Source organism: Leuresthes tenuis, unplaced genomic scaffold (genome assembly GCF_036924035.1).
Source record: "Leuresthes tenuis unplaced genomic scaffold, fLeuTen1.0.hap1 SCAF_8, whole genome shotgun sequence".
Lineage (NCBI taxonomy): Eukaryota > Metazoa > Chordata > Actinopteri > Atheriniformes > Atherinopsidae > Leuresthes > Leuresthes tenuis.
In genome coordinates this window covers 33,191,922-33,206,785 of record NW_027325362.1, presented here as the reverse complement: position 1 = coordinate 33,206,785, position 14,864 = coordinate 33,191,922, and the positions used below count along the sequence as shown (strand labels likewise).

General features: G+C 44.6%; 2 protein-coding genes across 2 annotated transcripts in view; one reads left to right on the top strand and one right to left on the bottom strand.

Moving 5' to 3' along the window:
• nvl (nuclear VCP like) overlaps positions 1–3,112 on the top strand; it is a 49,787-nt gene extending 46,675 nt beyond the window's left edge. The window contains exon 24 of the mRNA XM_072391536.1: positions 2,966–3,112. Coding sequence (XP_072247637.1) covers positions 2,966–3,010 — 45 coding nt within the window. The 3' untranslated portion in view covers positions 3,011–3,112. The remainder of the gene's footprint in view (positions 1–2,965) is intronic.
• A 3,145-nt stretch (positions 3,113–6,257) lies between these two features.
• Positions 6,258–13,065, bottom strand: degs1 (delta(4)-desaturase, sphingolipid 1). The gene is made up of 3 exons (XM_072391523.1): positions 12,867–13,065; positions 10,787–11,529; positions 6,258–7,297 (listed from the first exon to the last, which is right to left on the bottom strand). Exons 1-3 carry the CDS (start codon positions 12,946–12,948, stop codon positions 7,151–7,153), a joined length of 972 nt encoding a protein of 323 aa, XP_072247624.1. The 5' UTR covers positions 12,949–13,065; the 3' UTR covers positions 6,258–7,150.
• Between the last annotated feature and the right edge of the window lie 1,799 nt (positions 13,066–14,864).

The window sequence follows — 14,864 nt, the reverse complement described above, 5'->3', positions numbered from 1 at the left end:
AAGCCCTGGATGTTGTTGGGCTGTCTTGGTTGACACGCCTGTGCTATATTGCATGGAGGACTGGGACAGTGCCTTGGGGTTGTAATCTCTCTATTTAAAAAGGGGAATCAGAGGGCGTGTTCCAACTAGAGGAGAGAAATGAGCAGAGAAATGAGCCTGGCAGTCAGTCAAACCTCAGATTGAGGAGTTTTCACCCTGGTCGTGGAATACTGGACCAGTTCTTTGCTCTCACAAGGATATTGGATGGTGCATGGGAGTTTGCACAGCCAGTTTTCATGTGTTTTGTAAACTTGCAGAAGGCTTAAAACTGTGTCCCTTGTGGTGTCCTGTGGGAGGCGCTCTGGGAGTGTGGGATTTTGGGCCTCTTGTTATGAGCCATTTGTTCCCTGTACAAATGGTAAATAGACTTGTACTCGTATAGCGCATTTCTAGTCTAACTGACCACTCAAAGCGCTTCACTACATGCCGCATTCACCCCACTCACACACATTCATACAGCACGTCTTAGGATACATAACTACGTGCTTTTCTAATCACTCATACACACATTCATTCCCCAATGATACACTGGGAGGCAACGTGGGGTTCAGTGTCTTGCCCAAGGACGCTTCAACATGTAGCCCGGTATGGGCTGATGTAAAGGACCAGGGGAGATGGCAGCCATCACCTCTGCAGGAGGTGTTCAGGTGGACTCTGTTCTCCTTCCATCACTGATGATATGGGCTGATGTAAAGGACCAGAGGAGATGGCAGCCATCACCTCTGCAGCAGGTGTTCAGGTGGACTCTGTTCTCCTTCCATCACTGATGATATGGGCTGATGTAAAGGACCAGAGGAGATGGCAGCATCACCTCTGCAGGAGGAGTTCAGGTGGACTCTGTTCTCCTTCCATCACTGATGATATGGGCTGATGTAAAGGACATGGGGAGATGTCAGCCATCACCTCTGCAGCAGGTGTTCAGGTGGACTCTGTTCTCCTTCCATCACTGATGATATGGGCTGATTTAAAGGACCAGAGGAGATGGCAGCCATCACCTCTGCAGGAGGTGTTCAGGTGGACTCTGTTCTCCTTCCATCACTGATGATATGGGCTGATGTAAAGGACCAGGGGAGATGTCAGCCATCACCTCTGCAGGAGGTGTTCAGGTGGACTCTGTTCTCCTTCCATCACTGATGATATGGGCTGATGTAAAGGACCAGAGGAGATGGCAGCATCACCTCTGCAGGAGGTGTTCAGGTGGACTCTGTTCTCCTTCCATCACTGATGATATGGGCTGATGTAAAGGACCAGGGGAGATGGCAGCCATCACCTCTGCAGGAGGTGTTCAGGTGGACTCTGTTCTCCTTCCATCACTGATGATATGGGCTGATGTAAAGGACATGGGGAGATGTCAGCCATCACCTCTGCAGGAGGTGTTCAGGTGGACTCTGTTCTCCTTCCATCACTGATGATATGGGCTGATGTAAAGGACCAGGGGAGATGGCAGCCATCACCTCTGCAGCAGGTGTTCAGGTGGACTCTGTTCTTCTTCCATCACTGATGATATGGGCTGATGTAAAGGACCAGGGGAGATGGCAGCCATCACCTCTGCAGCAGGTGTTCAGGTGGACTCTGTTCTCCTTACATCACTGATGATATGGGCTGATGTAAAGGACCAGGGGAGATGGCAGCCATCACCTCTGCAGCAGGTGTTCAGGTGGACTCTGTTCTCCTTCCATCTCTGATGATATGGGCTGATGTAAAGGACCAGGGGAGATGTCAGCCATCACCTCTGCAGGAGGTGTTCAGGTGGACTCTGTTCTCCTTCCATCACTGATGATATGGGCTGATTTAAAGGACATGGGGAGATGGCAGCCATCACCTCTGCAGGAGGTGTTCAGGTGGACTCCAACAATCCATAGAAGGTTTGGTGATGCTCATTTTTCAGGATGATGATGATGCATCTCTCCACAGAGCAAAGAGGGTTCAAACCTTTCTTCAGGAAAGACACCAACTCAGTGACATGGCCAGCAAACAGTCCGGATCTCAATCTGAGATAGAAAAAGGTTCCTGACAAGGCTCCACCCTGCAGAGCTGATCTGTCAGCTGCTGTACAAGAAAGATGGAACCTGACTGATGAAGAATGATGAAAGAATTCAAGCTGGCAGAAAACAGAGAGGAACTGAAACTAAGGACTGGCTGAGATCTTTTGTTTCTTATTTTTTGGTTCATGATTCATGATTCACTTCATTGAAGAAAAGTTGCAATTTTATTCCAATTGATCATTTGTGTTCTGTTTAATGAAATTGTGTTCTACCTGTTTTTTTCCCAAAATGAAGGGGTTCCTGGGACTGTTTTTTTTTTTAAAAGGGCTCTCTGCTGCGTCAGTCAGACTGTGCTGGTGTTTCCTCATGTGTTTTTTGCAATTTCCTCCATCTTGGACATGATAGTGGACACTGAAGTCAACATAATGTGTTTAAATGACACATGAGACTCAACTGTAGTTTGGTTTCACTTGATTTCTTTTATTCAGTCGACCTCTTCACAGGACCATCAGAGCAGCACACAGCCTGTTTGACCCTCTGTTTCTTCTTCACTGCAGCTGTTGAAATGCAGTTGCAATTAAAGAAAAGTGTTTTTATAACCTGACTGAGTACAATTAAGGATCTGATGATTGCACCAAGCTCCAGTTCATTGTTTGTTGAGCAGATGAGTGGTTGTTGTGTGATCTTCCACAGTAAAATGCACTGTCGATGTTTCTTCATGCGTTCATTGCTGTTTGAGTCTTGCAGCTTGTTGGTTTGTTAGACGTGTGCTGTGCACCACAACCTCCAGGAGCAGTTACAGGCTCTCTGTGTCGTCTTGTGAAGCTGCTGCTTGTCATGAAACGATCTCAGAAGAGGTCTGATGTCCTCCTGAAGCTCTGCCAGTGTGTGAGTGAGAGAACCACAAACATGCAGTGACTGTGTCTTTGTTCCCTCTGCAGGAGCAGATCATGTATGAGCAGCTCAGAGAGTCCCTCAGCAGATGACTGCCACACCAATCCCACAGACGGCACCTCTCTTGTTGTTTCATTCTGCTTGAATTATAACACATGTTCTGCATTTTCTAATAAAGTGTGTGACAAAAGCTGACTTCATTTCATCCTGCAAACCTATGGGTAGCTGTTGGGCCATTAGAGCACACTTCATTGCACATGAACTCTCACATGCAGAAACTGTTGGAAACGAGCAGTACCGTCAATAGATACAAGTGCAGATCCTCATTCACAACCAGTGTGCAGCACACCCAATAACAGAAACTCCCAAGTACACAAAGAGGTGGCTGTAGCTCAGGAGGAAGAACAGTCAGCGGTCGGTGGTTCGGCTTTCCCGGGCCACATCCTGACCCTCATGTTGCCTCCCGATGCATCGTGTGAATTAATGTGCATGAATGGATCGAGGAAAGCACTGACTAAGAGTGTGAGTGAGAGGGGGAATGTGGCTGAGTGTGAAAGTGCTTTGAGTGTTCAAATAGACTAGGTTGTCATTATACAAGTTTTACAAAACATATGAACACAGCGGAGAAGCTGCAGTGTGAGCATTCACAAAGTATGAGGCCTGTGAGAGTAACGATGTCTTACGGCAGCGTTACTGTGGTTGTCCTTCAATCAGAGGGTTGGCAGTCCAGTCCCATGTTCATGTCCATAGGCAGGACACATTGTCCGCTAAATTCTCATCTCTGTATGATGTAGAGAAAAAAAGCTAAATCGAAGAAACACCGTGACAAATACCAGTTTTCCTCCTCTGGTAACAATAACTGTCAGTGCCTTTGGATTGGAATCATACAAGTGTTAGACAGCAGCTCGATAAACTTGGATCCATTCCTCAAACCAAACCTCTTCCAGCTCTGATGGTTTCATTTAGTCATTTTCATTAAATCCAAAGCTCACCAAATGCCAAAATGGGATGAATGTTGGGACCAATCCAAGTGTTCCACATCTCTGCTAAGATGTTTGTCGTCTTTATCAGTTTTAGCTGTGAGAATCAGCATATTAGCATCCTGGAAGAGTGTGGCCTGCTGGGAAACAGCTGGCCTCTCAAAATGACCAAATACTTCCAATGCCATGCTGTTACAGGACCAAGAGAGTGGCCAGACCACACCGGAGCTTTGCTTCAGCAGCTGTTTTACGTGTCTGCTTTCCAACATGCTCCAGCCTCTTTGTGACTTTTTTTTGTGAAGTTTTCATCTTCAGTAGCAGGCGATATGCCACGTTAATTTTCATAAGCATAAGGTTTGTGAGTAACATGTTCCAAGATTCAACTGTAGACAGAGTGCCATAGAAACGCCAATAAAGCTGTTAAAGAAGAAGAGAAAAGAAAAAAACATGAACATTATTTCCCTTTAAATATGACTTTATAATGGAATATTTAGTTCCTTTATTTTTCCCTCAATGCTTTGTCATTTCCAGTAAATCCTTGTAATGCCACTCCTAGTTTTTGTTCTGAGTCAGTTTGAGTTGTCTGCTGGCTCTTTTTCATCTGTACATCTTGCATGAAGAGAAAACTTACACCAGTCTGATTCAGAGCTCCTTTTAGGGTCAAATGAAGATGATAGTTGCTGGACTGGATAGTGTAGCGGTAAGATTGCCACCTTTCATGTGGGTGACCTGGGTTGAAATCCCCTGAATGAAAGGCCCTACATCCAGCAGGTCCTCAGGTAAGACCCCTTTACACCTACCAGTGCAAGTTGCTTTGGATAAAAGTGTCTGCCAAATGCATAAATATAAGTTCAAAGTTGGTTTTGACTCACATCTGTCACTGAATTATTGATTTGCACTAAATGCTCTTAAAAGGCCATCTGCACTCACTGTAACACACACAGTTAGTGTTAATTTCTTTCTGCTTTCAGTTTCACTGCTCGTCAGAGTTTACAAGAGTGGACACAGTCAGTGGACTGAGCTTTAAACGGAAAGCAGAGGATGTAGCGTAGTCTTCTGCAGCCACATCTGTAAAAGCTGAAGGATTCTGAAGCTCATCACTGTACAAAATAAAGTTCTAGTGACATCTGTTGTCATGACGTCTGGAGTTCTCTGAAGTATTGCATGAAAAAGCGACATGAGGTCCAGCAGAAGGGAACTGAGATGACAGCGTGCTCCACCTCTGCAGCACACAGCCTGACAGAGGCCTTACTGTGAGCTGGACTGGTTCCTCTTCATTTGTTCCACTAGTTTTACACATGCTGGCAGCTCGTGTGTGCCATGATCTACATGCACTGCTGTCATGACTGGTTCTGTTCACTTTCTGGTGAACTCAGTCTAAACAAGATGTGCAGTGTTGCTGGAAAGTGGCCACGGGATTCTGGTGGTCTGTTCAGATTCACTGCTGCTTGGACAAACATCCTGCTCTCTACTCCGACTCCTCTGAATGATGTGCATTAATCCTGTGACAACATTATCCAGCCCTGTGTGTTTGGTGCACTTGTTTGACTTCACCCAGCCTGCTCCTGACCAGCGTTGGCCATCACATCCCACATGGGACACCGTTACGTCTGATCCATGCTGATGATCACCGACAGGAACAAAGAACAAACACGCATCCAACGTAAGGTCAGTGGTGGACAGAAAGGAGGACGTTTATCTGTCCTTAAGTACATTTCTTGAGTGTCTGTTCTTTACTTGAGTATTTGTTTTTTTGGAAACTTTCGACTAATTTCTGGTAGGCTTGTCGTTACTCGTTCCTTTCAGGCTTTGGAATCCGCGGTTGCTGTTTTTCGAGTCTTCTGTGAGCTGAAGATCTTCATCAAAGCAGAGTTGTAGTTTGCTGGCGCGATGGACTCAACAGTAAAATACTCCACAATGAAAAAAAAAAAGGCTCTCTGGTTTTTTGGGTGGGGATGTTTTATGAAAACAGCTGTTCATATTTTTTTCTTGTTACATTTTTATGCTGAAGCTTTTACAGGTGGTACAGTGGTTCTGCATGGCAGTGCATCATCAGGTGGTTTCAGTTTCACGGTTCTGTAAAAGCACAATACAGCACTGTACTGATAGTAGAAAATGTACTTTTGAATACTTAGGTATTTTTAAAAGTACTTCAGTACTTTAACTTGAGTAAAATTTTGACTGAGCAACTTTTATTTGCAGTTGAGTAAGATTTGATCATGAGTATCAGTACTCTGACTTTGTCCACCTCTGCGTGAGGAAAACCACAACAGAGGGAGCGGCTTTAGCATCGCTTGTGATGCCAGGTGTACTCGCACAAGGAGAGGATCAAGTAAAGAAAAGACAACAGTTGTTATCATTTCATTTTATTCTTCAGTCAGATTAGTAGGGGAGAAATGAGCATCTGATCTGAGCTGATGACCACTCCTCGGGGTTAGTGCGGGGCAGAAACGTACAGCTTTGTAGGATTTTTACGTTGACTTTCAGACAAACGGGCTATTATTTGCATATTAAACATGAAATTATCATACTTCTGTTTAGAATATATAGCTGCAGCAGGTATCAAGTTGTATCTTGTGCAAAGTATGAAAAAATAAGTCTTCACAAAAGCTTTGGATAACAATTTAAGTAATTTTATTTATTCTATATAACACCAAGAAAAGGCGAGTGGGGCGACCCATGGACTAAAAAGAAATTTGATTCTTTGGTGTTCCAATAAAAGCATTAAAGGCAGAATAAGAAGAAACCCTGTGCAGGAGGACTCATCAGGATGGGACCCAAATGGAACCTGATGATTTTGTTGGATAAGTTCAGCCTGAAATGTGAAGTTTGGTCCTGTTTGAATCATGAATCTGGTTGTGAACTCTGATGTTCTTCAGGCTTTTTGGGCCGTTTCAGGTGATCTGAACCAAAGCCCCCAGGAGAGAGCATTCGCCACACCAACGGGACATTAAATGTGTAGCTTCACCAGCTTAGATGTGTTTCACAGCATCACTAAACAGAGGAGATCCAAATCAGATGGAGTTCAACTGAACAAAGCCAAAGTGTTTTAGCACCAGTCCAAACAGAACACACAAGCACAAACTTCAAACTCTTCTTCTGAACCCAACAGCACCCGTCTGACCTGGGTACCACTCTCAGACCCAAACTAACAATCTCATTTAAGAAGCGGAACACATGAATGTGCAGAAAGCGTTAAGTTGGGGGGGTGAGCAGGACTGCAGCTTCGATCCAGAGAAGCTTTCAGTGGAACTACTCTTGTTTCACATCTCCCTTCAACCTCCTCTTGATTCGGGAGTATGGGCTCAACGTGTCATCCATGATGAAGTCGTACAGCACCTTCACCCACGATGTGTACTGAGGCAGGTCATCATAGTACTCTGCTGCTATTTTCTTCACCTGGAAGACAAAAGCAGGCACAGTTTGATACACATCCTGTATGAAGACGCCAGTTTCCCGGCCTGGAAAAGTCTTTACGTTTGTCACGTTGACCGTGTTCACGTGTCACCGGATGGACCTCTGATCCGTTTCTACAGATGTGCACTTGGATAACAGCAAAGTGTGATGTGCACCACAGCTGTCAGCAGCTGCTCATTCCAATTACACACAGCAGCGTCACACAGTGATCTGCCCTCACACGCACACGTATGAGCGTGTGTGTGAATGGACTGGAGTTGACCATTCAGCGTGAGTTCATTCATTTACACACTGACAGCCTTTAAAGCTAATTTGGCGCTCTATAAATGAAGATGACTTGAATTGAATTTAAAGGTCTTTGCACACATTCAGTTCAGTGTCTTGCCAAAGGAACGCGGTCCAATCGGTGGGCCATCACTCGGCTGCTCTTCCTCACTGACGCTGCAAGCTCGTCTTAGAAACATTCAAGTCTGCTTAAAATCCCGGTTGACCCGTCATTTTCTACTCGTTCCAATTCCAGCAAACATGCCTCAGGAGCAGCTTTGTTTCATGTGCAGAAACTTTCATCACATCTGGTCTGAGGCCACGCTAACTTCCCTTCAGCAGCCAGGTCACGCAACCCACAATTGAATTTAAAATCCTTTTTAGAACAGCCTCTTAGCAGGGAGTTGAAAGCCCTTATTGTTCCTCAGCACCACACTCAGCTCTTTGTTCAGACTGTGGAAGCCTGAAACAGGAGCCGGGGCTTGGTCATATCCAACCGGAGCTTTTAGAGATTTGAAAATGTATCACCACTAAATCTATTCTGACGACTTTAGGTTTTGGATAGTAAAAAGAAGACGAATGAGCTCAACAGTTTTGAGTCTGGTCCTCTTCTCCACCGGCACCTCAGCAGGCACATGGCGTGATAACCAACAGCTGTGTGCTGAGGGACAGGCCGGCATCGTTTCAACTCCCAGCGCTAATTCAAAGGCCTCACTTTCAGTCGGCTGAGGTCTTAAAGTGAATGACTCTGCCGATGGGAACAGTTTGACTTCTGCAGCATCAGAGCTGGAACATGCTGCTTGTAGAAATTCTTTTTATTCAAACTGCTCTTATCATTTCTAAGGCTCGAGTAAATTATTTTAATATTACATGGCTTATAGTATGGTGGGTCTAAAACAAAAGAAAAACTATTCAATCATTCATCACAATCTGCTCTAACAGAATCATTACAGTCCTTGTTAGAAGCTGTGCTCTTCACCTGGAGGTCCACCAAGGCTCATGTTTTCCTCTAAAACCCACTTTGTTTCACTCAGCTCTTTCATACGAGCCCACCGGATCACTTGATGTGACATACCTACTTCCTGTTATGCGTCCATCATTCTAAACTTTACAAAGATTGGGTTAGAGACAGATCTGTGTTGGTGTGAATGACTGAGCCTCCTGTGTGCCAAAGGATAGACTTTAAAATCTTGTTACTCGTCTATAAAGCAGTAAATTGCCTCGGGCCCAAATACATCTGATTTACTCGTACGTTATGAAGCACCCAGACTCCTCAGATCATCTGGAACAGGTTTACTCAGTGTAATCAAAACCAACAAAACCAAACAGGTGCAGCAGCCTTCAGTTTCTCTGCTTCCCGCCTGTGGAACAAACTTCCAGAATATCTGAGGTCGGCTGAAACTGTCAGCTCCTTTAAACCAGGGCTTAAAACATGACTATTTACTGCAGCTTACCAGTGAACCAGATATTTTTTAGAATAATCTGAAGCTATTGTCTTTATATTTGTCTGCTTTTGCTTTTTAAATGCACTTTCTGCACTGTTTCTCTTGCTTTTAGCTGTCGTTTTTAATGATCTATGGTTCCTTTAATGTATTTCTCTTGTAAAGCACATTGAATTGCCTTGAGTGTGAATGGTGCTACACAAATAGAATTGTCTTGCCTTTTAACGGCACCAGCAGCCCCAACGTCACGGCTCATTTGAATTCACCAAATGATCAGCAAACTAAACCAGTACTGTTGATGAAAAACAAGGAGGCAAAGACTGCGACCGCTCCTGTGGGTGCTAGGGCTGCCACGATCAGTCGACTAGTCAAGATTACGTCGACTATTAAATTCGTTGACGACTAATTTAATAGTCGATGTGTCGTTTTTTTTTCTTCAAACTTTGTTCTTCTCTCAAAGCTGCTGCAGCACCTTCCACTGCTGCGTCTGCCTTTCTGTCCTTGACACACATGCGCAGTAGTGGTAACCGGGCTCAGCCGTGATGTCACAGGAAGTTAAACCAGACAGGCTCTGGTATCACGGCTACCCGGCAACGGAGCTCAAAAGTGTGGGAGCATTTTGAGAAAACTAAAGACAAATGTGTGCAATGCAATATCTGTAAGGCAGAACTTGCCTTCCACGGCAGCACAACGACGATGCACGAGCACCTGAAAAGGAAGCATGTTGTTGTGGCTCATTATGAAGAGGGACGTCATTTTGGTAAGCTAACTGGCTAGTTAGCTGCTACTTTCTCATATTGATAGCTGTAAACGTTAACATTAGCGATGACAATGTGCCTTAGCACACATATTTTATGTGTTTTCTGTAACGTTATAACAGTGATGTGTTTGAATAGGAACGTTAGAATGTTTTCTAACGTTATGTTTCAGTGCTAAAAAAGTACGCTCATCTTCAATGGACGGCTTTGTTACAAAGCTAGCTACATGCACACCTCAGCAAGCAAATGTCCTGACTGAGTCCATATTGAACATGTCGGTGCTATATTTGAGTTAGTGAGACCAAAACTTTTAGTGAATAATTCCTGAGTTTCAGGTGCCTACTTCATTTGATTTAAATGCAGCTATGTTTGATGCCAGAGACAAATGAAGGCAAGAAAAACCTAAAAAGACCCAAAATTGTTTGTTGCAACAAGCTGCATATTTCATCAAAGGGTTAATGAACTATGATATTAATTGTCTTTTTTTAGTTGGCATATACCTTAAACACTCCAAGCTGAAAGCTAATGATGGTTATATAAGAGCAGCTTCATCCTGGTGCGATAAGCTGTATGTTTTACATTCAATATACGTATGTCGATTAGTCGACTAATTGAAAAATAATAATCGGTGATTAGTCGACTATTAAAATGATCGTTTGTGGCAGCCCTAGTGGGTGCTGGGAGCTCTGTTTCAGGTGAGAGGGAGTCTACATGACGAGGTCAACTATACCTACTCTCCTCTCCTCTTTGTAGACGCCAACAGGGCTCCCTTTATCTTTATGGTTCAAATGTACCGTAACGTCCTGTGAATGATCTAAAGATTTACAGGGAACTGAGCTGTGTTCAATCACAGCTGATGGCTAACACTAGCTGGTTTCTACCGCACAGATAGAGTCACTTCAACACTAAATATACAAAGAAAATACTGGAGGTGTAGCACCACTGGTTCTAAAAGTATAGTAGCTTATACTTTTCTTTGGCCCTACCCTGCAGTTAAAGGTACTAACCATGGGGAGCCTTCGTCCTGGGATGCTGGGGAAGTCGTGGTGTTCATTGTGATAGCCCACGTTGAAGGTGAGCAGGTTGAGGGAGCCGTAGTACGAGTACGTCTCATGACCCTTGAGAAACATATAGTGCTCAGCTATGAAGTGGCCAGAGATGGGGTGCAAGCCCATTCCCAACATGGAGCCAGCCAGCATGTAGACAACTGGTTTGGCCCCCCACATGCAGTACAGCAAGATGTCAAAGGTGACCTGAAAGGCCACATTTGTCACCTCCAGCTGACTGATTGGTTTGGGGTTGATGCAGAGGGGTCGGATGGCATAGAACAGTGGCTGCAGGATAATCCAGATGAACTTGCGGAAGCGGGTGCAGAAGAACCAGCCTTCAAACTCAGTGGGAATGTCTACATCAACACCTTCTCCACCCAAGTAGCGGTGATGATCCAGGTGATAGCGCTTGAAGGAGGCAGAGTACGGCAAGCCGATGGGCAGGTTGGCAAACATGGCAAAGTACCGATTCCACATGGCCTTGTTGTTTCCAAAGGCGGTATTGTGCGAGATCTCATGAATAGCAAGGGTCATTGAGTGGTTGATACAGCTGCCAAATGCATAGGTCCAAAACAAAACCCATTTCCAGTCCAAGTCTTTGACCAGGTAGAAAGATAAAAACTGGATCACCACCATCATGCACACAATCCATTTCAGCCTCTGGTCAGGACCCATCAACGACTTGATTTCTGGATACTTAGCTGTAGGGAAAAAGACGAGAAACTGGGTTAAATTCAATGATTACTGACATGCTAATGAGAAAACTGGTGGGTTAGGGTCCTGATTTCACCAGGTCAAAGGCTGCACTCCTTGTTCATGTCATCTATGTGCACTTTCTGGGTTCAAGTGCAAGAGTGGTGAAAAAAGATGCTGGTACAGGGGCTCACAGACCAAAAAAGGACTGATGGGCTTAAATGAACGGGGAATTCTGGTTAATATATTACAGTCACAGACAGCTGGTAAGATGTAAACTATCTAAAAAACACTGGGGAGTAGCTGTAGTTCTATTATGACCTCAAAAGAAGAGAAAAACTGAATGCCCGATGACAGGACATGTCGAGTAGATGGCACACCTTTAAACTGTAAAACTGAAGTTAAACTGGCACATCCAAAGAAACTCAGACAGCACCGCCAGCAGCATCCTCCCCACATCTCATACAGCGGAGTTATTTCTCTTTATTCATTCTTAAAATGGAAGAATAGTCACCGACTCTACTGAGTATGTAGTGTCAGTTTAGGCTTGAACAAGCAAATGACTTGTGGGCTTTTTGCCCTCTGCTCCATGTGCATCTTCTCAACAATTAATTAGCCAAAAAGCCTGCGGCTGAGACACATCATCGTTGTTCCAAAGTGATGCCTCCTCCTCTTCATTTGGAGCCAGCTCCTCACTCATTGTGTCTGTATCCAGTGAACAGGATGGTGATGGCATAACGGAAGGCTTTATAGGACCTTCCTGTTGACCAAGAAGTCGGCCTGTGACGAAGGAGGATGTGCATCTAACACTTTAACAACACTCACAGTCCGACTAACGTTCAACAAAGCTGTGTACACACAGAGAGCTTTTATGCGCTAACATTTCCAAAAGTGTTAAGAACGGTCGGTGAAACACTGCAACCAGTCGCTACACGCGTTCATCTCTCTGTGACGCGCTGCAGTTTCGCGGTGAGAAAGTTCACAGCCAGTTATGTCATTTCAGGGAGTGGCGCCATGTAGCGGCCGACTTTATGGAAAGCCCTTTATTTTATCAAGATGAACTGCCCAAAACCCATCTACACCTTTTCATCAGTGGTGGGGCTTTCTGACACGGGAAAGATCGTCAATTATTCACCAACCTACCGTCGATCAGTTTGCTAAAATCGGCTGAAACGGGACCGTTAGCTTAGTCAATAAGCATTAGCAAACTGGTGGCGACAGGCGACCGTGGTGTACAGTGTTGCTGAAGTTATCAGACGGAAGAAAGCATTGAGGAAGCTCCCAAAGTTACACCACCGTTAAGTCTTGACTTTTTGGGGACTGGCTAACGGATAAGCTAGCTCACCGAGAATTTCTTTCCTCCTGTCGGCATGCGGCTGCTCCGTGTACACCCACTCGTAGTCCTCACGGACGACCCGATTTCCCATCTTTCTTATTTTTGCCGTGAGCAGCTTACTAACACAAGCAAAGAGCCGAAACTACCGAGGTTTCAGTAGGAGCTATGTGGTAGTCCTGTCGGCTGCCGCTGCTCCTCCCAGCCTACGTAACCTGCGGAAGTCTTACGCAAGCGCAGCGTCCACTGCGCTGTTAGCTAACAGCTCCTCAGCGGCTCCTCTGCGCTGTTAGCTAACAGCAACGCGCTGCTCTTCTGACGCACTCAAGCAATCTTCAATCTAAATGATAGCGTTTTTATATAATCGTAGAGTTTGTTGCACTTTATGTTCTGAACTTGGAGGAGACATGAAAACATCGCCTCCGGGTTTACAGAAATACTCAGGTTGTGAGTCAACTGTCACAATGTGTACCTGGTGATATTAATTAGTGACTGAAAAACCGTGTCATGCGCAGGAAACTTCTCTATAATGTTTCCTGATATGTCCAGACACAGCAGAAATGACGGTTACAATGTGTGAATGATAGCCGTAGCTCCCTGAGCTGGGCCCAGACGCATCTGAACAAGCCTACACACAGCAGCTGGGAGAGGAAGAGCACGAGATGTCAAAGGAATTCATTGTTGTGGCCTCTCATTAGACTTGGTATTGGGTTGCACAGTCAGCATTTTATACCACTGCAGCTTGTCAGGAGTAATACCTGCACAGTGGCAGCACTAAAAGCTGCTCCCATCTGAACCATTCATTTCCATAAGGCTTATCTCAACATCTGAATGTGGAAAAACACATTTCATGTTCATTGTAACGTCTTTTCCTCAATGCATAGTCAAACAAAACCAGAACCATCCGATTTCATTTTTGACATTTTGTGAGCAAATAAATAAGGAAATGCTTTCACAGCTGATACAGTGTATAAAGAGGATGTGCACAATGCTTTGCAGTGACACATCTGTCCATCTATGAGTAAGTAAAGTCACACAGAATCAGCTGTTTGAATTTATTCAATTCAACAACTTTGACTTGTATAAACTGTGAACATGTATAAATCACATTAACAAGCATAAAAACTTTTATCCCACCTTTGCGACAGCAATCTTAGTAGCAAATACGGAAGATCAGGTTATGGTCTTATAAGAGGCACCATGAGAACTACTTTGCAGCATCTGTTGGGGCAGCAGCATCAGAGGCAGAGACTCAAAGAAACCCAACACACTGGTAAAGAGGCTGCTCTCGGGCCCTGGAGCTGATTGTCCAAAGAAGAATACTGCTTGTTGGGGAACATAAAGAACAACACTGACATAACCTTGTGGTAAAACAAAGACGAGTGTTCAGTCAGAGGCTTCCTCAGCAGCAGTAAGAACTCGTATAGGTGGTCATTCCTGCCAGCAACTATAATTCTCCACAATGACGACTGAGTCTTCCTCTTTAAGAAGGTTGCATTGTGGGTAATCTAGTTGTGTTGTAGTGACGCTCATACAAGTCAGAAGCAGGGACAGAGCAGCCTGACATTTTTATTTAAAACTGAATGCCTTCTTTCCTATTATTATAACAATATGTAGATCATATTATGATTATGTATCATATCCCACCCTGATGCTGGTTATTGTGGGAAGTGTGGCACAACAAAGCACAGTCCGTCTGTAGCTGACAGACAAAGATGATTAGATTGCGCAAATAGTGAGTCATACAGGGAAATAAGGATTCAAAGGGTCCAAACTGCCAAAGCAAGTTAGCAGTGAGGCTTCAGAGAAGACACTATAAACTTCTGCAAACACTACACATCAGTGGGCTCAGGTAGCTGCAACACTAATGTTCATTTGGTGGAGGGGCAGGCTGGATTCACATCAGCTTGGTGGCAGTTATACAACTAATGCTGTAACGCCATGACATAAGAGCTGATCCTCTTCATCTTATCTCAGCTCTAAGGGCTGCTGCCACCACAGGACATGAAA